At 37.3% G+C, this 20,479-nt stretch overlaps 2 protein-coding genes across 3 annotated transcripts; one reads left to right on the top strand and one right to left on the bottom strand.

Annotated features, from left to right (window-relative positions):
* The first annotated feature begins 3,396 nt into the window (after positions 1-3,396).
* zgc:153151 (uncharacterized protein LOC751646 homolog) lies at positions 3,397-13,505 on the top strand. Of its 2 annotated transcripts, none has more exons than XM_056461301.1 (10): positions 3,397-3,471; positions 4,035-4,160; positions 4,315-4,566; positions 4,675-4,917; positions 5,937-6,017; positions 7,993-8,405; positions 8,486-8,617; positions 8,690-8,782; positions 12,510-12,584; positions 12,725-13,505. In XM_056461301.1, the coding sequence occupies exons 2-10, from the start codon at positions 4,103-4,105 to the stop codon at positions 12,761-12,763; spliced, it is 1,386 nt and encodes a 461-aa protein (XP_056317276.1). In that variant the 5' UTR covers positions 3,397-3,471; positions 4,035-4,102; the 3' UTR covers positions 12,764-13,505. The 2 variants fall into 2 exon arrangements, with proteins under 2 accessions (XP_056317276.1, XP_056317275.1); XM_056461300.1 differs by having other exon boundaries at positions 8,687-8,782; positions 12,725-13,504.
* Positions 13,506-13,729: 224 nt separating this feature from the next.
* Positions 13,730-20,039, bottom strand: LOC130232718 (ciliated left-right organizer metallopeptidase). Its single transcript, XM_056462694.1, has 14 exons — positions 19,907-20,039; positions 19,704-19,797; positions 19,225-19,276; positions 19,001-19,150; positions 17,197-17,322; positions 17,013-17,097; positions 16,501-16,646; positions 16,050-16,233; positions 15,870-15,936; positions 14,804-14,900; positions 14,613-14,717; positions 14,368-14,496; positions 14,099-14,217; positions 13,730-13,949 (listed from the first exon to the last, which is right to left on the bottom strand). The coding sequence occupies exons 1-14, from the start codon at positions 20,037-20,039 to the stop codon at positions 13,730-13,732; spliced, it is 1,707 nt and encodes a 568-aa protein (XP_056318669.1).
* Between the last annotated feature and the right edge of the window lie 440 nt (positions 20,040-20,479).

Genomic DNA, 20,479 nt, shown 5'->3' with positions numbered 1-20,479 from the left:
CACACCTTCCGGTCCCCCTTCATAAAAATGTGAACCACCATCCCAGTTGCCCAGTCCCGAGGTACTGTCCCCGACAATATGTGATATTGTAGAGGCATGTCGGTCAAGACAGCCCCACAACATCCAGAGACTTGAGATACACACAGTGTATCTTATTCACTCCAGCTGCTTAGCCACTGCGGAGCTTGCAAACTACCTCAGTGACCTCAGCTTGGGTGATGTTGAGGATATCCTCAAAGTATTCGTTCCACCATACGACAACTTCCTAGTGAAGGTCAACAGCTCCCCACCTCGCTGTGAACAGTGTAAGTGTGGAGCTGCTTTCCCCTCCTGAGGCGCCGGACAGTTTGCCAGAATCTCTTTGGGGCCGACCGGGAGTCTTCCTCTATGGTCTCCCCTAACTTGTCCCAGGCCCAGGTTTTTGCTTTCGCAACCGCCTGGGCTACATCATGCTTGGCCTGTCGGTACCCATCAGCTGCAAGCCAACCAAGCCAACCAAGCCCTGTAGGACTCTTTTTTTCTGCTTGACGACATCCCTTACTTCCAGTGTCCATCACCAGGTTTATGGGTTGCCACCTCGACAGGCACCACAGGTCTTACAGCCACAGCTCCTCACGGCTGCATCAAGAATGGAGTCGGAGAACATGGACCACTCTGTCTCAATGTGTCCAGCCTTTTGAACTTGAGGTTCAGCCAGACATTCCCAGAGGACCCTTACAATAAGTTTGGGCCTGCCAGGTCTGTCCAGCTTTCCCCCCTGCCAGCGGATCCAACTCACCATCAGGTGGTGATTAGTTGACAGCTCTGCCCCTCTTTTTACCCGAGTGTCCAAGACATGCGGTCGGAGATTGCATGATACAACCACAGTCTATCTTCGACCTCTGCCCTAGGGTGTCCTGATGCCATGTGCACTGATGGACACTCTTATGCTCAAACATGTTTTTTATGGACAAACTCTGAATAGCACAGAAGTCCAATAACAGAACACCACTCAGATTCAGATCAGAGAGGTCATTCCTCCCAGGTATCACTGTCATTACCCACGTGGATGTTGAAGTCCCCCAGGAGAACAACGGAGTCTTCAGTCGAAGAACCTTCCAGCACCCCTCCCAAGGACTTCAAGTAGGCCGGGCCGCTGCACCGGTGCTTGGCTCATAGGCACAAACTGCAGTGAGAAACCTATCCCTGACCCGAAGGCGCAGGGAGGCGACCCTCTCATTCACCAGGGAAAAAAGTCCAAAAAAGTTTTTTTTCTTGGAAGAGCCTTTTCCTTTTTATTGGAAAGGACATTTTTTTAATTTTCTTTTTTTTTTTTTTTTTGCCTTCCTATATGCCCACAACCACCCTCTTCCTCATGGAAAGATATCTATTTTTCTTCCTCCCCATCTATTGTAATTAACAATGAGAACAGATCTGTACCTGATTGTTGATTCACAGAAACACCTGACCCTCACTTACCTCTCATTACTGTGGTGTATCTGTCACATCCTCTGTCTGATCACCAGTTCACTCCTTGTTGTGTTTGTTAGTCTTTCCCTTTCACTCGTTTTGTTTTGATCACTCACTTCATGCTTTGTTTACTTCTCGCTTACCCGCCCATCCACTCTAATTACTTCCCATTATTCTATCAAGCTAATTTCACTCCCCTGTTTTCCTTGATTTACTATTTACTCCTCTCTTGATCGTAGTTCTGTGTCAGATTGTTGTTTCCCCCTTCATGCATGTCTGGCAATCTCTCTGTCTAGTCCTGTTGCTTTGAGTTCTGTGAGTGTTGTCGTGTTTGTCGTCATCTTGTTGATATATCCTAAAGTTGTTTTTCTCCCTGTCTGTCTTCCAAGCCTGTTCCCGTCTATTTTGTATCGCTGCCCATCAAACTCTCCGTCTCAACCCAGCCGGCCCTCATCTCGCTCTCGCCCTGCCTCGGTTGTTGCTAGATATGGATGCGGCCGGAAGTTAACGAGAATTATTTATATTATTTATTAAATTTCCCATTTATTGTATTTTATTAAAGTCTATCCCAACCCTAAACCCAACAGTCACAGTAATTTAAAAACAGTAGTTGTACCGAGTATTATTTATGTTATCTATTAAATTATCCAATAAGTTGTATTCTTTAACGCCCACCCCAACCCTAAACCCAACCGTCACAGTACTATAAAAATATTAATTATTGTTGTTCATTGTCATAAAAAATGCTATTATAATTGATGTGCGTATCGCAATTCCGGCCGGCCGCGTATCCGAATGTAATAAAGATATGTAATAATTACATGTTAAATACTTGTTAATTTTTTAATTTCGTATGTGGTTACACAAATGAAGCGTAACTACCCAGATCTTGTCTGTCCTATCGAGTTTTCTTCGGCGTGGTGACTTTTCTTCTTCGTAATGTGAAGTGAAGTGGTGAAGCGCAACTGTCTCTGTTCTGTTTGTGACGTGTATCGAACGTCCGCGGATTCTGATGCGCAGATGCACCGTGTGTGAGTTAAATACAGATAACCAGGGGTGTAGCAACAGGGGGGGATGGGGGGGATCTGTCCCCCTCACTTTTAGAGACAGACCGTTTAGAAACAGGTGATTAATAATTATATGAACATATGATCTCATACAGCCGTCCCCCCACTTTTAAAATGTATGCTACGCCCCTGATAACGTTAGTAATACAAAAATAAAGATTATCATGATTATGCAGACTAACTGTAGTTCCCTTAGATATATATTATTTTGTAATAACTATCATAATTTTATTTTCTATTTTGTGTGAAAAAATCTTTTCATAAATCGGTATTGAATTTGCAGTGATTAGTTGATGTTTCTGTTTCTGTCCACTAGAAAGCAGTATTACCAAACTATAGGAATCTAGTGCTGATTTTAGGCGTGGAATCAATAAAATACTTCATGCGAGTTCGTTTATTTAATCTACTTAGCATTAATTTAAAAAGCATTTCATGAACACCATAAACGTAGATATGAAGATTATAATATGGATAAATCACGTCATGCTTACTTTGGCCAAATATGTGACCCTGGAGCAAAAAACAGCCTTAAGTTGCACAGGTATATGTGTAAGAACTGCCAACATTACAATGACTGAGTCAAAATTATTGATTTTTGTTTGTGTTATGTCAAAATTAATTGGAATATTAAGCAAAGCTCATGTTCCAATAAGACACTTCGTAATTATAAAACTTTTATATTAGTAATTTTATATTTACTTTTATATTAGTACACATTGCTAAGAACTTCATTTGGACAACTTTTTTTTCTCAATATTTAGATTTTGTTTTAAAAATCAAATTAAATCATATAGTTGTATCTCAGCCAAATAGTCCTTCTTCCAACCACTGGGGAGCGTCTGTTATCTCACACAAACCACAAACCAGAGGATTTCAGTTTCGTTTAGATAAAGTTTCAGAATGCCATATTGTTTCCTGCTTGCGTTTAAAGGTTTGTTCAGAAAGCTACTCGCAGGTATGTAGTGAAAAAGAGATTTGCCTGAACAGTGACTTAGTGTCAGTGTTAAGTAAAATACTTGCAATAAGAATAATCGGCAGTATGGTCAGTTTGTGTTTGCGCAGAGATCTTTTTAAGTTCGGCGACGTTTTTCAAGTTATTCTGTAACTTTCCGGGGATGTAACTGATGTGACGAACTTATTTGTCTTTCGAAAACTTTATTTTCAACTATCTGACAGTACAATGAAGTAGTTATTGTCTGCAACTATTTACAGAACGTTTTCATTTCGAATAATTAAATGACACTTGCAAAAGAGGGTTATCAGGGTTGTCACGTAATCTTTATTCATTGCTAATTTTTTAATTTTACCTAAACTTAATTTTAAAAAGACTTAAAATGATATACATATTTCTTATGGGAAAAATCGTAGTGTTTTTTATAGTTCAAAAACTGAAAGATAACTTTAATAACTAATGGAAAATATTGGACTTTTTCACAGTTTTTTGAGATGCACCTGTATGTCCAAGTGTTGTTTTGGCATATACTTTTGTAAAATACATTTACCTTCACTCATTCTTAGGCCTGGTGTGACTATAATGTGAATTCTCCAGCAACACCCTGTTATAAAAGCCGACAGACTGTAACAAAATGGCAGAAACACCAAATTACAGTCTTGGAAGAAGAGATAGTATCGATCTGCCTCCATGTAAGTCTTTGAGTATTGACTATATTCACATAAATCATAACTGTTAAACTAAAGTATAACACAATGTTGTGTTAATAACTTCTATAACCAATCATATTATGAGAATTACTGACCTTAATATTATTCCATTCAAGTAATTTCCCTGTGTTTCCAGTTATGGGTCTCAGTAAAAGTCTTCATCTGACTGAAGATTGCCAGTGTCCTGTGTGTCTGGATGTGTTCACTGATCCAGTCACCACTCCATGTGGACACAACTTCTGCAAGGCCTGCCTGAAACAATGCTGGGACAACAGTCAGGATTATAGGTGCCCATTGTGTAAAGAAACCTCCAGCAAAAGACCTGAAGTAAAGAGCAACACAGTTCTTAGAGAAATTGTGCAACTCTTTATGGAAAGCACAAAGGAAGGTAAGAGTATACTGTATCTCAAAATAATGTTTCATACATTAATGTTTACTGTGTGCAACGATGTTTCAGTCAAATCAGAAAATTACCCTCTCAAAATCTTGCTTTCAGACCCATTATGCACCGGCGGTCCATTGTCTGAAGAGCTCCAGTGTTCAGTGTGTCTGGATGTGTTCAATGATCCAGTGACCACTCCATGTGGACACAACTACTGTAAGACCTGCCTGGAAAAGTGCTGGGACTACAATCACGACTGCATCTGTCCATACTGTAAAGAAACATTTAGCAATCGCCCTGATCTAAAGTGCAACACAGCTCTTCGGGAGATTGTGCAGCTCTATGAGAAAAACACAGGTATGGATATGTATGTGAATCTTTTACTTGAATAATTTGGTCAGTTTGAAAATTTGTATTTATTTTGTGTTTTATTTTAATGTGCACACATGAGATGAGATGGCAAATTTGACCATTTTGGGTGGATTGGTTACACCAGAGACAGTAATTGATAGCTGATATGTATACAGTGGATAAAATAAATTTTGAATACATCATGATTTTTTTTTTCTGGTAAATATATTTCTAAAGGAGCTGTTGACATGAAATTGACCCAGATTTAGGTAAAAATTCTAATATACAAATAAAATTGATTCTATGTAATATTATTGTTTACCACAAGGAGAAAATACTAAACTACTCTAACATATTTAATACTTTGTATACAAGTTGTTGTTTTTTTGGTAAGGACAGCTTCAAGACACCTGTATGGAGGATGGCGTTGTATGCATTAACTTGGCACAACTTCAGCAAAGTCTAAAAATCTTGACCATTCTGTGGATATGTTTTATGAATGTTGATCTTTTATTCATATTTTCTATTGGATTCTTTCCATATCTTTGTACACCCCTCCCTTTCTTTTTTTGTGAACAATTGTTTTTATTATTTCAGTTTTTTGTTTAATATAGAAAGCATACAGCATATGACTATATCATAAAACAACCCAGAATCCCCATCCCCCACTCAGGTAGACTTTTTCTATAATGACAGATGTTAAAAGATACACTTCGCCTTCTTCATGTGTTCGATACTTTACTTTTTCCTTGTATCATATAATTTTATTACAAATAACTTAATTTCTAAATTAATTAGTTTTGTTTTCTCTGCATGTATGGATTACTTTGGCTGTCACAGACATCTGGTGAACAAGTTAATAGCAACTTTAGAAATATATTTTCAGAGAAAATGGTGATGCATTCAGTACTTTTTTAGCCTGCCTATATATATATATATATATATATATATATATATATATATATATATATATATGCGCGCGTGTGTGTGTGTGACTTCAAAGTTATGTTTTCTAAATTTTTAAGATTACAAAAGGGAGCCAATGGAGACAAAATATTCAAAGCCATTTGGAACAGTCCAAGAGGAGCCTCTGTGCAAACCTTCAGGTGAGTTAGTAACACAGTATTATGAATTTTTCTATTCCCACATTAAATATATCATTTAAAAGACAAGAGGTCTTGGGGAAAAACATGATTTCAGACTGGAATTTGTAGAAAAAAAAAATTATAATAATAAATTGGAAAAAAGAACAGAACAGGATATTTTCCTGCCGCTTCCTTGGTTTCTATAGTTAAGGTTTTAAAATAAAATCAGTTTGTCCATTGTATTTGATTGGGTTTTGTTCAGGTTCAAATGTTACCATTTGAATATACTGCCCTATATATTAGTTATGAGCTTTCAAATAATCATCGATTATCGGTATCAGCTACAGTTTCCTTACTGCCACATCCCTAAGAGTGTTGATTTCATAAACAAAAACAAGGGCAAAAAATGTTCATTGACGTCCTTATTTTCTTATTAAAAGGTGCAGTGTGTAAGTTTGACACCCAGTGGTTGAACTATGTATTGCATTCAAGAATCAAAACAAACAAGCGCAGGTTGCCAGATTGAGGAGCTAGTCTAACGATTAAGTCTAAAGGCTGATTTAAGTCGTGTTTTATTAAAAGCAGTACGCGATAAAAAGAATATTTTAAGTTTTAAAAGGTGTTTTTGTTCTAACCAACACCTGACAATTATATATATTAGAAATGGCTTCTATTTCTTTCAGCTGAACAACAGAAAACTGAAAATGATCAACTCAGGTACACCTCATGTGCTTTATTCAATGTTAAATGCTAATAATGTGAGTTTGAATTCCATTTTACATGGCATTTATTGCCATACTACTGAAAGCAGATAGTTCACCTTAGATCTTGAAAATAAAATGAACCATTTAAAATTTAACTTCAGAACTGTGATTCAAAGCCAATACATATCTGTGATTCAGCCTCTAAATTTAATAATGTTAAAGAGGTTTAATATGCATTAATTCGATTATAAACCTTACCATTTCGCTGGAGTGCAGTGAGTGCACTATTCTGTGCTTCTAAATCGCTGTATTTAAATTTCTGTCATGTTTTTGTCACGTAGTGGAAGGGGCGGAGCTATCGGGTGCACATGTTGGATAACTTTATTTATTTTGGATTGTGAAAGCAAAATTCTCCTATGAGAGGGATTATAGCGCCTATCGATGGTGAATGCGGTTATACTCATGGCAGGTATTATTTAATAGTTTGGTCATTTATTTCACTAAATTGGCAACCATCAAACGTCATCAGGGAAACGGTTTGAATTTCCGCCTAGTAAAAAAAACATCAGTGCTCCATTTGGGACGACACTACATACATATACTATGCTTTTGAGTGTGTAAGTGCATAAGTACATAGTGCATGAGTGTATAGTGTGCCATTTGAGATGCAGCTAAAGACACCCGTTCCAGTACATAATGCACATGTTTAAAGCAGAATATCTGACTTCAGCATTGTTTTTCAGATAAACAAGAATGTCCACTTGGCATGTTTCTTAAATATCTGCAAACATATTATGGTATTTTTATGCTTTAGAAGAGTCAAAAACTTACATACAGCACCTTTAAGACTAAAATGAGACAAAGACAGGATGCTATAGACCGGTGTTTCTCAACCACATTCATGGAAGACCACCACCACATGTTTTGGATGTCTCCTTTGTCTACCACTCCTTTGTCTTTCAGACTCTGCTAATGAGCTGATGATCTGAATTAGGTGTGTTTACTGAAGGAGACGTGGAAAACGTGCAGTGTTGGTGGTTTTCCAAGAATGTGGTTGAGAAACACTGATATAGACATCATTAGATACTTACATTGACAGCATCAGCATTCAATAACTTTGAAATTACTTTTTCGTGTAGATTAGCAGATCAGTGTGTGCATTCATTTGTAGCAGAAACCCGTCAAGTTTCTGTTCATTTCAAGACGTAAAACAACAAATAATGTTCATCCTTACTTTCATTGACTAAAAACCCTGATCCTTAAATGAATTGAATTGATTAATTTCCTTCCAGGGATGGCTTGCTCATGCTGTGTCCTGACTGAAAACCCTGCATGCTTCATTTGTTTGGAGTCTTTAATCGATCCTGTGTGGACTCCATGTGGACACAGCTTCTGTAAGGCCTGCATCAAGGAATGCTGGGAAATCAGTCATGACAGCAGATGTCCATGCTGTAAAGAACGCTTCACTGAGAGAGAAACTTCACTTCTCGAGCAGCTGCTGTCTCATTCTGAGTGCTTCTACCATGTGGAGAATGTCGCAACCATAAAGAAAGTCATGATGACTGACCTTGTGGAGGAAATCAATCCTAAAATGATCCAGAAGCATGACAGAGCTTTGGAGATGTTTGGTGGAGATGATTGTGTTGAGGGAGACCACAAAACAAACAACACTCTTTCTGCTGAAGATGAGAGTGAAAAGAAGAAGGTAACGAAGAATGAGTATTTATTCAGATCAACAACAAAATTTAATATTCTTAGATGATGTTTAACATTTGTCTTTTCCAGGATACCAATCCTAAAATAATCCAGAAACATGGAGTTTTACAGATGTTCAGCGGAGAGGATCAGACATTTGAGCATCGGTTTGACCACAAGATCCACAAAGCTGTTCCTGTAAAAGATGAGAATAAGGAGAAGGTAAAGTAGAATAAAATATATAAGATGGAATATAAAAGGTAATAATAAATCTGTATTTTCTCCTTTCAGCAGGTGAAGATACAAGAGCTTGTGCAGCAGATGATGGAGGGCACAGGGAAGAGAAATTCTCTAAAGGGAGTCAAATCCTCTGAAATAAAAAGCACAGTAAGTGTTAAATGGTCTTTTATATGAAAATATTTTCAGTATTAACCTATGTTGCAGGGTAAAAACTGTTATGGTTATATGCAGTGTTGGGGTAACGCGAGTTACATAATAATATTACTTTTCTAAAGTAACGTGTAAAGTAAATAATACATTACTTTAAAAAAAATTGTAATAATATTTGAGTAACTGTTTTAAAAGTGTTACTCAAGTTACATTTTAGATTAATTCACTTTTAAAAAACAGTTTGCTGAATTAAAATTAGTGTAATCACTTTGAATCGCACTTAAAGAGCCCATATTATGGGTTTTTGAAAATGCCCTTCCATGTAGTGTGTAACACAGCTCTAAGTGAAGTGAAATATCCAGCTAAGGCTTAAATCTGTAAGTGTACAGTGTTTAAAACTATTGATTCATCTATAAAAGAATCGACTCATAGTGCTACGAAACACAAGTAGTTGGGCGCGCAAACCCGGGAGATTTGAAACCTGCGGCCCCGCCCACTAACAGAAAAAAAGTCACACACACACACACACACAGACAGACACCGGTCGAATGAAGTCACGCTGTGCAGATGGATATTATTGAGTCTAATTAAAGAGGAAACCTCAGCATTATAGCCCAGCCTTGAGCAGTTCTGAGTGCTTCTGAAAACTATATGCTTTCAAAGAAGACTTCATCAGTTTGTTAAAGGAAGGATCAGTGAAGACTGTCTGAACATGGATCAGAGCATCATGAATCAGTTTCTACCCCCATTTCACAAGTGTAAGTAAGTGCGATTAAAATTATTGCCTCGTTTACTCTATCTTGCAAATGATGTATTTAGTTGTGTTTTGTTACTTGTAACTGCGTGTACTGTATCAGGTTAACTCTTTATATTCTCATATCGCGTGTAAAGCCACGTTGAAAACGCGACGCGTGCCGCTTTGATTACGGATCGTCAGCTGTTTACACACATGCAACGGTCAAGTAATGTGTGTGTGGGTGTGTGTGTGTCTCCCCGTGTGTGTAACGCACGGGTAGTCGCGGATATAACTGAGCGCCGCGCCGCCTCAATTCAGCCGCTCCTTTATGGACGCGCCGGCCCTGTGTGTGTGTGTGTAACGCACGGGTATTCGCGGATATAACCGAGCGCCGCGCCGCCTCAATTCAGCCGCTCATTTATGGACGCGCCGGCCCTGTGTGTGTGTCTCCTCGTGTGTGTAACGCACGGGTAGTCGCGGATATAACTGAGCGCCGCGCCGCCTCAATTCAGCCGCTCCTTTATGGACGCGCCGGCCCTGTGTGTGTGTGTGTGTGTAACGCACGGGTATTCGCGGATATAACCGAGCGCCGCGCCGCCTCAATTCAGCCGCTCATTTATGGACGCGCCGGCCCTGTGTGTGTGTGTGTCTCCTCGTGTGTGCAACGCACGGGTATTCGCGGATATAACTGAGCGCCGCGCCGCCTCAATTCAGCCGCTCCTTTATGGACGTGCCGGCCCTGTGTGTGTGTGTGTAACGCACGGGTATTCGTGAATATAACTGAGCGCCGCGCCCTCTCTATTCAGCCGCTCATTTATGGACGCGCAGGCCCTTTGTGTGTGTGTGTGTGAAAAGAGTAAGAAGACTGTGACTAGGAGGCTAGGAGATCTCCTCGCCAGTTCTTGGACTTTTTGCTCAATAAAATAGTTCGTCGTCAGTATTTTCTAGTCCATCGTCTGTGTTTACATTCACCCACTGGCAGCCAAAATCCACTATGAAGCGTGTATGCACTGTGACTACTTTTATATTGTAGATTAGCAGCTGGGCATTTCACTCTGCCTCGCGCTGAAGCCTGTCACTGTCGACCAATCGCAGCAGGCTGCCATTGGTCCAATCAGCGCAGATTAGTTTCGCGCTGAGGAGGGGTTTGGGAACAAATGAATCGCTGAACGATTCATATGGGAGTCGCTGGGATAATTAGGTAAAAATAAATGCAGATTATAAGACCATCAAAGTGTTGTTTGACCTTGCATGCATATTAGACTGTTGTTGGAGACCCTTACAACCTAAATATGACCCTATTTCATCTATAATATGGGCTCTTTAATGAGAGAATGAGCTCCCTGTGAGAACAGACAGAAGCCAAGATGGCAGAGCCTTACATTTCTGTGATGGAAGTTTTCTCATTATTTTGAGTACATGGAAGAAAAGACAACAGTTTCAATGGACAGTGATTTTACTTAAGTAATAAGACAAAAATACAAAAGGAACAAACACACTGCTTTCAACTTTCATTAATCCATATATATGGCATGTATAGGGTCAGGAAATTCTCTGAAGGTTACCTTTTTAAATTAGTTTTTAAGGTAAATGAAGGTTATACAGTGTGTCTTTAAATGCAGAGCTCCTCTATTTAAAGAAAAGAAAAATATCCTGAAAGTGAAAGAGATCGAGTCTCAAGCAGGTATGAAAAATTAACTCAAAGGTAACGTAATGCATTACTTCCCATGTAAAGTAACTAAGTAATGCAACTAGTTACTTTTCTGGGGGGTAACTAATATTGTAAACACAAATGTACAATGATTTATGAATAAATAATGGTAATGGTTTAATCAATTAGCAATTGCTTTTCTAATATGGTAAAATATTTACATTATAGTTTTGAAATTTCAGAAATTACCTATGTGTATTTTTTCAAAATTCTGCAGTATAATAAAAAAAAGAAAGAAAGAAATGTGAAATTTATTTAAATAAAGCAATAACATTATTTAGTTATATTTATGTAGTTTTTTCTCAGTACTCAGTGCTTTACACATTTTAAAGAAGAAATCTCATCACCAGATTTGTTTAATTACTTGATTTGTTTAATAAGAGATTTACACGTTACACAACATTTGTGTCATCTTTAACTTTAAAATGCTGAAAACATGTGTCAGGTTTTCTGCATTCTATTAAAAGGGTAGTTCACTCAAAAATAAAAATTTAATAATTTAATCACCCTTTACTTGTTTCAAACCTTTACTATTAAGTTTCTAAATTCTAAGTTTCTTTTGTTGAGGCATGACGGTGGCACAGTGGGTAGTAAAATCACCTCACAGCAAGAAGGTCGCTGGGTCAGTTGGCATTTCTGTGTGGAGTTTGCATGTTCGTGTGGGTTTCCTCCGGGTGCTCCGGTTTCCCCCACAGTCCTCCAAAGACATGCGCTATAGGTGAACTGAATAAGCTAAACTGGCCGTAGTGTGTGTGTGAATGCAAGAGTGTATGGGTGTTTCCCAGTGTTGGGTTACGGCTGGAAGGGCATCCGCTGCGGAAAACATATGTTAAATAAGTTGGCAGTTCATTCTGCTGTGGCGACCCCTGATTAATAAAGGGACTAAGCCGAAAAAAAAATGAATGAATGAATGAATCTTCTGTTGGAGAAAAAAAAGAAGATATTTTGAAGAAAGCTGTTAACCAGTAGCTATTGATGTCCATAGTATTTGTTTGTCTTACTATGGAAGTTAGTGGTTACAGGTTTTCTGCTTTGTTCAAAATATCTTTTTTGTCCTAAACAGAATAAAGATAAAGACGTTTGGAACCACTTGAAGGCAAGTCAATTGTGAGATTTTAATTTTGGGTGAACTATCTTTTTAAGCAGCAATTGTTTTAAAGTAATAACTTTGAGATTCCAGTAATATTACTACAATAATACCACTGTTTTATTTAGATTTTGATCAAATATGCAATATATTGATGCCTGTGTTTGATCTGATTACATTTCTAATTAAGAAAAACAACGTAAAAGAAGCAGCAGATGACATTGAGCTCTGCGCTGATCTGAATGACTCCACAGAGAGATGTCAGGTACTGAAATCTTATTCTTACAGCACAATGATGTAAACAAAACATTTTAAAGAATTTCTCCCATATCACTGCATTCTTACCAATTTACGCGATATTTAAACATGATCAAAAACTTTTGTTTGTGTGTTCACTGATCACAGATGATGCTTTCTGAGTGCTGGATGAAGACATCTGGATGAAAAGTCATTTCTGCTTTCATCCTTTTAGATCGACGGGATGTGCTTTTTGCAAAAAGTATAAAATCACTGTATTGCAAGTTCTTTTAAGCTTGCAGACAAATTCAATTGCTTCTTTTAATCAATAATCTCAACAATATTTTCAGAATATCGTTTTTGTAAAAAAAAAAAATACATATTATCTTATATATTAGATGCTAATGGTTTAATCTGATTCAATGATTTATGCTAAGCTAAGCTAAAAGTGCTCCTGCTAGACACGGAGATCGGCTGAATGGATTCAAAAATGGTCAAACTCCCTCGAGGGGACTTTTACAATGAGCCTATTTCCAAAAAAGGAGTGTTCCTTTAAGTTAATCATTTGTATGTTTTGATTAGAGTGTATACACTGGTTTTTGGCTCTTTCCTTGCATTCCTGTCTATTGACGAGAAAAATTAGTTCGACCTTCTGCTCAACCAACTGGACATCACCCAATCAAAGCTCCTGTTTATCGACTAAGGGCTGGAATTTAAGCATGCAGAAAGAAGACAATTGTTTCATAATCTACTTTGTAAACCTTTATTTCATTATTTCCCTGATATTCCATATCTTTAAATCATAACCAAATATTTTATTAAAAAACTACTGTAATCTTGTTTTTAAATACATTCTGAGAATTATGTTGCCTATTCAGTGACTTTTGAAATATTTTTAGAAATGATTTCTACATGAATGACTGAAAATGTATTAATTTTGTACTATTAAACTATATATTACAGGAAAAAACCATAATGGTTTGGTTCTTCAGTAAATGGTGAATCACTGCAACTTGGTTTCAGTCAAAACAAACATCATCTTGCACGTTCACACTCAAGATTTATCAAGGAACCTTCTCTAGGAAAGATTATGACCATCATAAAGCACACTTATCACGTCGCACCTTCTCTGTCAAATATTAACCGTTTATAAATGTGTCGGTCAAGCTTTGATTAGTTTCTGCACAGGATGTGTGGCAGTGGTGTCCTGCATGAAGCAGCATGTACTCTTACAGACAAGCTCTTCCTGTAGAGGAGCACTGCAGCAGACAGCAGGGAGCAAACAGCCATCAAGCTCAATACCGCTGCCAAGCTGATCTTAGCCTCAGAGACTGAGAAGGGAGACGTGAAGCTGGATTGAAGTGCGTCATCTTTCTTCATCATACCAAGATCACTACAGTGCAGAAAACACGGAGACTCAACTGACAAATAAACACACTGTATCTTGAATTCAGCCAGAACAACAGCAATCTGTACAACTTGAAACACTGTTGAAATGAAAATTATTTAAGATCTTAAAAAAGAAAGGAAGAACTGACTGACCTCTGAACAGTGGTGTCACTAAAGTTTTCTGTCTTTTGTGTTGATATGGGAGGGGCTAAATCTGAATATTTACATAATCTGTTTTTAGGGCAGAAAATTAATCCTTGATAACCAGGCACCTATAATTTTAAGATGGGATTTTCATTAATGGGTGAATGAACCCTTTAGATTATTAGTTTAACCTTCAGGGTTGAAAATGAGACTTATAAATAAAATGCAAAAATATAAAACAAAAGTTGTTATATGCAAACAAAAAGCTTCTCACAAACCTCAATGCTCGATCCTGCTGGACAATCCATCCAGTCAGAATCCTTCACTTGAATTTGATATTTGTTTATTCCAGCGCATCGGTGTCTATAACAATGACCTGACACTGGTGCGTAAGAAGTCGCATTATTCTAATAAAGAAAGAGTAAAAAGCTTCAAATAGCCTTACTAGCTCTCAAAATGGTAGCAGTGACAACCTTAAACGTTTAGAAACATTTTTAGACAAAAACATGAGAACATCCCTCACCAGTCTGGTTATGTTGGATATGAAACAGCGACTGTCTGAGCCGAATATCTCTCCACATCCTTTATTTATTCCACCCTTCGCATTGTCCTCTATCCAGCACTCACTCTGATAAAGAAAAGTGGTATTACTCTCTTTGTTTTTTCTTGAAGTTTGATTAAGGTGCAAAAAAACCTCTTAAACAGAAAACTCACAGCATTTGCCAGGGGTTTAAAAATGTGGCAGCCATCCAGGTACTGATCCGTCACACACTCCCCCTTGTGGAGATGAAGGAAATGACAACCCAGACCACTGGGAGGAAAACATCATATTTACATTACTTTTAAAATAATAAATACAAAACAATACAATTTATTGACCAGCCATTTATACATTTAATCTATAAAACACACTATTGCCTATTTTCATGCTACCGGCAGTTGAAATTAAACTAGTACCAAAAAGATGAGAATGAGTAGTGCCTTAAAACACTCATTGTTTTGGTACTAGTGTCATTTTTTAGATATGGTAACTTAAAAAAAGATACCAGTAATCATTAACATCTGTTAGATATTATTACTCAACTAGTACCTATTAAATAAACAATAGTAATAATTAATTATATCTGCACCTATTGAATAGATAGGACTTATTTGTTCATTACTACCTTTACGGTTACTCCTTACCTTTTTTAAAATATAATATTACTTATTCATATGTATTAGTAATGTATTTAATAAGTAACTAATATCTAATTAATAACCAGAAACATATTTGAAGTTACTTATACCTAAAGAATACGCTAGTAGCTAATGAAAAAGTACTAGTATTTAATGAAAAACATACTCATATAAAAAATTCTGATAATATAAAAATAGATATTGGCATGTTTTATAGATTAAATGCATTATAAAGAGATAGTTCATGCAAAAATGATAACTGACATTGCTTACCCACTTTTCACTTGTTTAAAACTATTTTATTCTTTCCAGTGCTGGTAGCTGGCACCCATTGACTTCCACAGTATTTTTCCCCAATGGGTGCCAGCAACCAGCATTCTTCAAAATATCTTTCTTTGTGTTCAACAGAAGAAAGAAAAGTTTAAAACCATAATACATGAAGAGGTTGTTTACATTTTTAGGTCAAATATCCCTTTAAAATAGCTTGCCATAAAATGAATACTTGTTTAATACTTCACCTTTTTACAATTAAAAATATAATATTCTATAAATCAGTGTCTAAATCTTCATAATTAACCAAAGAGACATTATTTTTGATTACCTGCCTGTGCAAAAGAAAGCTGAAGAATTGTGACAGGCAGAGATGGACCCAAAATCACTGCCTTCGCCTGAAACCCCAAGAGCAGTAAAACAGTGAACTGACAAGTCTGAGGTTTGACTTCAGTCTCAACAAGTGCGTAATGTTGATTTTATTTAGACCGATTTGTTGATTCTGCCTTACCTTCTCCCCACACCAGGCTCTGAGCCCGACTGAGGTTGACAGAATACCAGCCTGTGTCCTGGAGGGCAGCAAGTGTGATGGAATCAATGCGAACCAGAGACGCCTCCACTAGTGAAGCAGCCATGATGGAGCCCTGAAGCACACGGGCCTCCCAGTGTGAAGAGATACCCTCTGAAGCAGCGTCCTGACAAAGACAGAAGTTTGGACATTTTACAAACAAAACAAATTACAAACAATGTTTGACAGTTACTGTAAGTTGCTATTGTAATATTGACATTTTGGAGTGAAGCGTCCTGAGATTGTTGAGAGGACAGATTTAGCATTTCTTACAATATAGGCCTTACAAAATTGTATGCATCCATAATAAATAATTTCTTTTAAATAATTTTTAACACTAGTAATCACATGATGGTGTCTGTCACTGCAACAGTGTTTTCCATGTGTTTTATACCTTGTTCTCTAATGGAGCTCCGAGGTCAGTGCGTGTAGAGTTAAAGTGTTTCTGCATTGCTCTGATCACAGTAGGAGAGTAGAGTCTAACCTGCCCTGTCTCGTCTCTGCTGGTCACCTGACCATAAGACCAACAGTCCGCGCCAACTTCATAATACACACAATAACAAAATTACCAGCAACATAACAGAACAAGAATAACTATAATATATGCATTTAAAGGAAAAATTATTAGAATTATTGGAATTGGAAAGCCTTTAAATTGCATTTTAGGCTGCATAATAGTATCTTGCAAAATTACTAACAAATATTATGCACTATCATCATGGCAAAGACATAATAAATCACTTATTAGAAATCAGTTATTAAAGCTACTTGTTTTATTATGTTAATATGCTGAAAAAACATCTCTACATTAAACAACACTTGGGGAATATTTTTAAAAAAAGAAGGTTTACGGGCTACTAATTTTGAGTTATAATTAAATATAGGCAAATAAAGAAGGGTAGTTACTCTGAGAGGAAACTGTACAGTCCTTCCATTGGCTGAGGAGCTCTTTGCTGAAGCCCAACACGTGGAACAGCTCATGGATAACTGTCTGTACCAAAACAAATACCCTAATGAGTGAATATTGTTTTCTCAACGTTCTTCTCATTTCACAATACCTGCAGTTCACTCTTCTTTAACACACTGTCACCTTTACAAAGTGCTGATAAGTGTATCTTTCCTTTCTGAGCGTCTCTCTACAGATAACCATTGTGCCAGCCAGAGGACGCCCATCTGAATCCGTCTGACAGTGAGCAGCATAAGCCAGTACACTAGACTGAGAAGCAGATGTAAATATGATTATTAGATGATATGAAATAAGATTTAAGGAAAACTCCTCAATGCCATTATGCATGTAGACATTTTCAAGACAATCTGCTGAAATCCAAACAAAGCATTACAATGGGACTTTCTTACAGAGAATGGTCAAATGGTCATTGGGAAAATAATGTGGCACCTGATGAACAGCAGTTCTGTGGAAGAAAATGCCTTGTTGATGTTAGATCTCAAACGAGAATGGACAGCTGGTTTGATAAGGATAATAACAGGACACACAGGATTTCTATGTACATTGCAACAGTTATTTTTATTTTCTACCAAGCTAGATCAGAGGTCATGGAGACCTCTTGAGTGGACCTGGACTCTTGAAGAATTTAAAGAGTTATTTGTCATTTTATGTGTTACATTTTTTTAAGTAAACTCCTTTGCATGTATACTAGCAGTTTGGATGTTGATTGTATTTTTTTTTTAACCAGTTTTGATAAGACGGCTGAGAGAACACGAAACGGCCTTGAGTAAGAAACAGATTGTACTTTGTGTGTGCGTGTTCTATTCATTTGTGGATCTGTATTACAGGTCTGGGGTCAGTTCTGAATAGCTTAGCGGCTGTCTGACTTGTGTGTGTGACACTTAAGTAATCAGTGGAACATATTTTTCTGAATTACGCACACGCACACATGCACATTTTCTTAGTCTATCTGTGTTTTAAACAATCAGGTTAAAACACCTATATGTATGACGCAGTTAATGACATTGCGTGAAAGTATAATTGTTGTTGATTTGTGATTGTAAGCAGAGCAGCTTACGAACTCTTTGTGAGTGTTGAAGCTGGCTGCTGCCGATGAAACTGCAAACTATCTACAGTAAACTTTTTTTTTTAAATTAAATCTCTGACTCCGGCTCTTATTCATCTGACAGACTCAATTGTGTTCTCGGGCGTGCATTACTTTATAATTGAACAGAACAGAGTAAATTATTCTGCACATACTACCTTTACCACACCTAAAGACACTGTTCAGTTGTTGTATTTCAAGACGTTTGTCAGGGTTTTTGTCCGTACACTGTGTCCTAACAACACGCGATATGAGATAAAAGTTATTTTTCACAACACAAATTATTAGGACAGGGTGTACGTATCTCATCTAAAGCGTTGTGTTGTTTTGATAAGATTGTTTAAATGTTGTTATATGGAACTGCAATGTGGTTTAGACTTGCCTGGTTGTTAGACTTTAGCGGTGTGTTTTTCTGAAAATAACTGCACATCTTAGAATGTTCATCAGCCAATCAGAATCAAGCATTCAACAGCCTCATAGTACAAGTAAAATTATGCATTCTCTCTTTGGGCTCACCAATGTAGGGCAACAGAAGCCTGGAAAAGGGTTGCCAGGTATGCGGAGTCTCAATTACTGCTATCATAATGACTATTGTAGGTAGTAAATTTGGTGTAAAAAACACATAAGTATAGATCTATGCTGTCTCTATAAATAATTCAGGCTGCCGTTGGTTTAATGGTACAGGAGACATTTTCTTGGGCCTCAACTGCACATCATTTAAATTGCCACAACCAAGCTGAGTAGTTAATTTGCTGACCATATCCATGCATCCATGCAAACTGGTCTCTTGAGTGAGTTCACAATGCTCAAATGGCTTCTATGGCCAAACGAGGGTAACAATACCTCTAATCTGCATTTATCAGTGCTGTGAGTGAACACATAAAGCAGGAAGTCAGTGTCGGCAACTCCAGGCCCCTGTGGCCTCAACATCGTTGGTACTGGATGCTCAGGATGCGGATAAACAAAACAGCCATCCAGGTGCTCATCTGGGATCTGCAAGAAATAATAATAATAAAGAAATACAAGAAAATAAATGATATTTTGAGTAAATATGAAACAAGACTCACAATCACACCAAGGCAGCTCTCAAATCTGTAGTTCTCATGGGCTCTTCCACATCTGAGGAGAATGACAGTGGTTAAAAGGATAGTTCACTCAAAAAAATAAACATTTTCAATTTACTCTCTCTCTCTCAAGTAGTTCCATAAATAGAGTTTCATTTTTCTGTTAACCACATAATAGATCCCAGATGATATATTTAAAATGTTAGAAACCAACCATGGACTCCCAGTCAATGGTTCCAGGTTTCCAACATTTTTCAGAGTAACTTATTCAGTGTTCAACAGAAGAAAGAAACATAAACAGGTCTGTCTCAAGTACAGGCTGAGTAAATTAAGCCATAGGTTTAATTTTTGGGAGAACTAGCCTAATTCTATAACTAAAAATTAGAAAGCATTTTGAAAATCTCCCTAAAAATTGTAACTTATATGAGCAAATATTAATATTTTTATTCTTTGTACTGCAAAAAAAAACCAGTAAAACGTACTTCATGTGGTTAAAATTGCTGCTGTTTCTCCAGATGAATTTGCAATACTTGTTTTCATCTCTTTTCAACAGCAGACGGTCTCCAACTCGTTTCACTACAAGCAAACATCAACAAAAACTGTGGCTAAAGACAATAAAACAAATCATATTCCTTTCTCCTTGTAAAAGTTTTGTCTATACTTCATATAAAAAGACCACACACACCTGACAGTAAACTGGAAACATCGCTGACAGCCTCACCAACTGCGTTTACTAATCTCTCTCTCTCCCAATCAGAGAGGGCGGGGCTTTCTGAAGGAATCCAGGTCTTGATTCTGATTGGTTGTAAATCATCCATAGACGCAATATGTCTTTTATATCTCTGAGTTTTGAACCAATGAGCAGAGGCGTATTGACCGGTGGGCGGGGACACGACGTTGACGGATTTCTGAATTTGGTCAAAGATGCACTTCCCCCAAGCACAAGAAAACCATGGTAACAGCAAAATTCCAATACAGAAGATGAACGACATTTTCTCGTATATTATAAAAATTAAAAGAAAAGAGAAATATATTAAAGTTTGGAAGAAAAAAATCAGTCATTTGAAAAGGGACATTTAATAAATCATTAATAAATGACATAGGTGTAACGATTTTATTGAAGTCAGAGTCTGAGGTAAAAATAAAAGTAAAATCTTGACAAACTTTCCAATCAAACTCAAATCCTGCAATCATTAAAAGCTGAAAATGATTATAAAATGCGTTTGAGAGAAGTCTCGTGAACACAATGGATGAATTT

Source organism: Danio aesculapii, chromosome 7 (assembly GCF_903798145.1).
Source record: "Danio aesculapii chromosome 7, fDanAes4.1, whole genome shotgun sequence".
Lineage (NCBI taxonomy): Eukaryota > Metazoa > Chordata > Actinopteri > Cypriniformes > Danionidae > Danio > Danio aesculapii.
Note: the sequence above shows the minus strand (reverse complement) of the source record. Positions and strands in the feature narration are given on the sequence as shown.

Bases quoted from the DNA above. Each gene is read 5' to 3' on its own strand.
- LOC130232718 (XM_056462694.1), bottom strand. From the start codon at position 20,039: ATGGATGATTTACAACCAATCAGAATCAAGACCTGGATTCCTTCAGAA. The intron at 19,277-19,703 runs GTACGTTTTACT...CATTCTCCTCAG, and splicing joins AGCAATTTTAACCACATGAA to ATGTGGAAGAGCCCATGAGA. The intron at 14,718-14,803 runs GTGAGTTTTCTG...TTTCTTTATCAG, and splicing joins TTAAACCCCTGGCAAATGCT to AGTGAGTGCTGGATAGAGGA.
- zgc:153151 (XM_056461300.1), top strand. From the start codon at position 4,103: ATGGCAGAAACACCAAATTACAGTCTTGGAAGAAGAGATAGTATCGAT. The intron at 6,018-7,992 runs GTGAGTTAGTAA...ATTTCCTTCCAG, and splicing joins GCCTCTGTGCAAACCTTCAG to GGATGGCTTGCTCATGCTGT. The intron at 8,406-8,485 runs GTAACGAAGAAT...TGTCTTTTCCAG, and splicing joins ATGAGAGTGAAAAGAAGAAG to GATACCAATCCTAAAATAAT.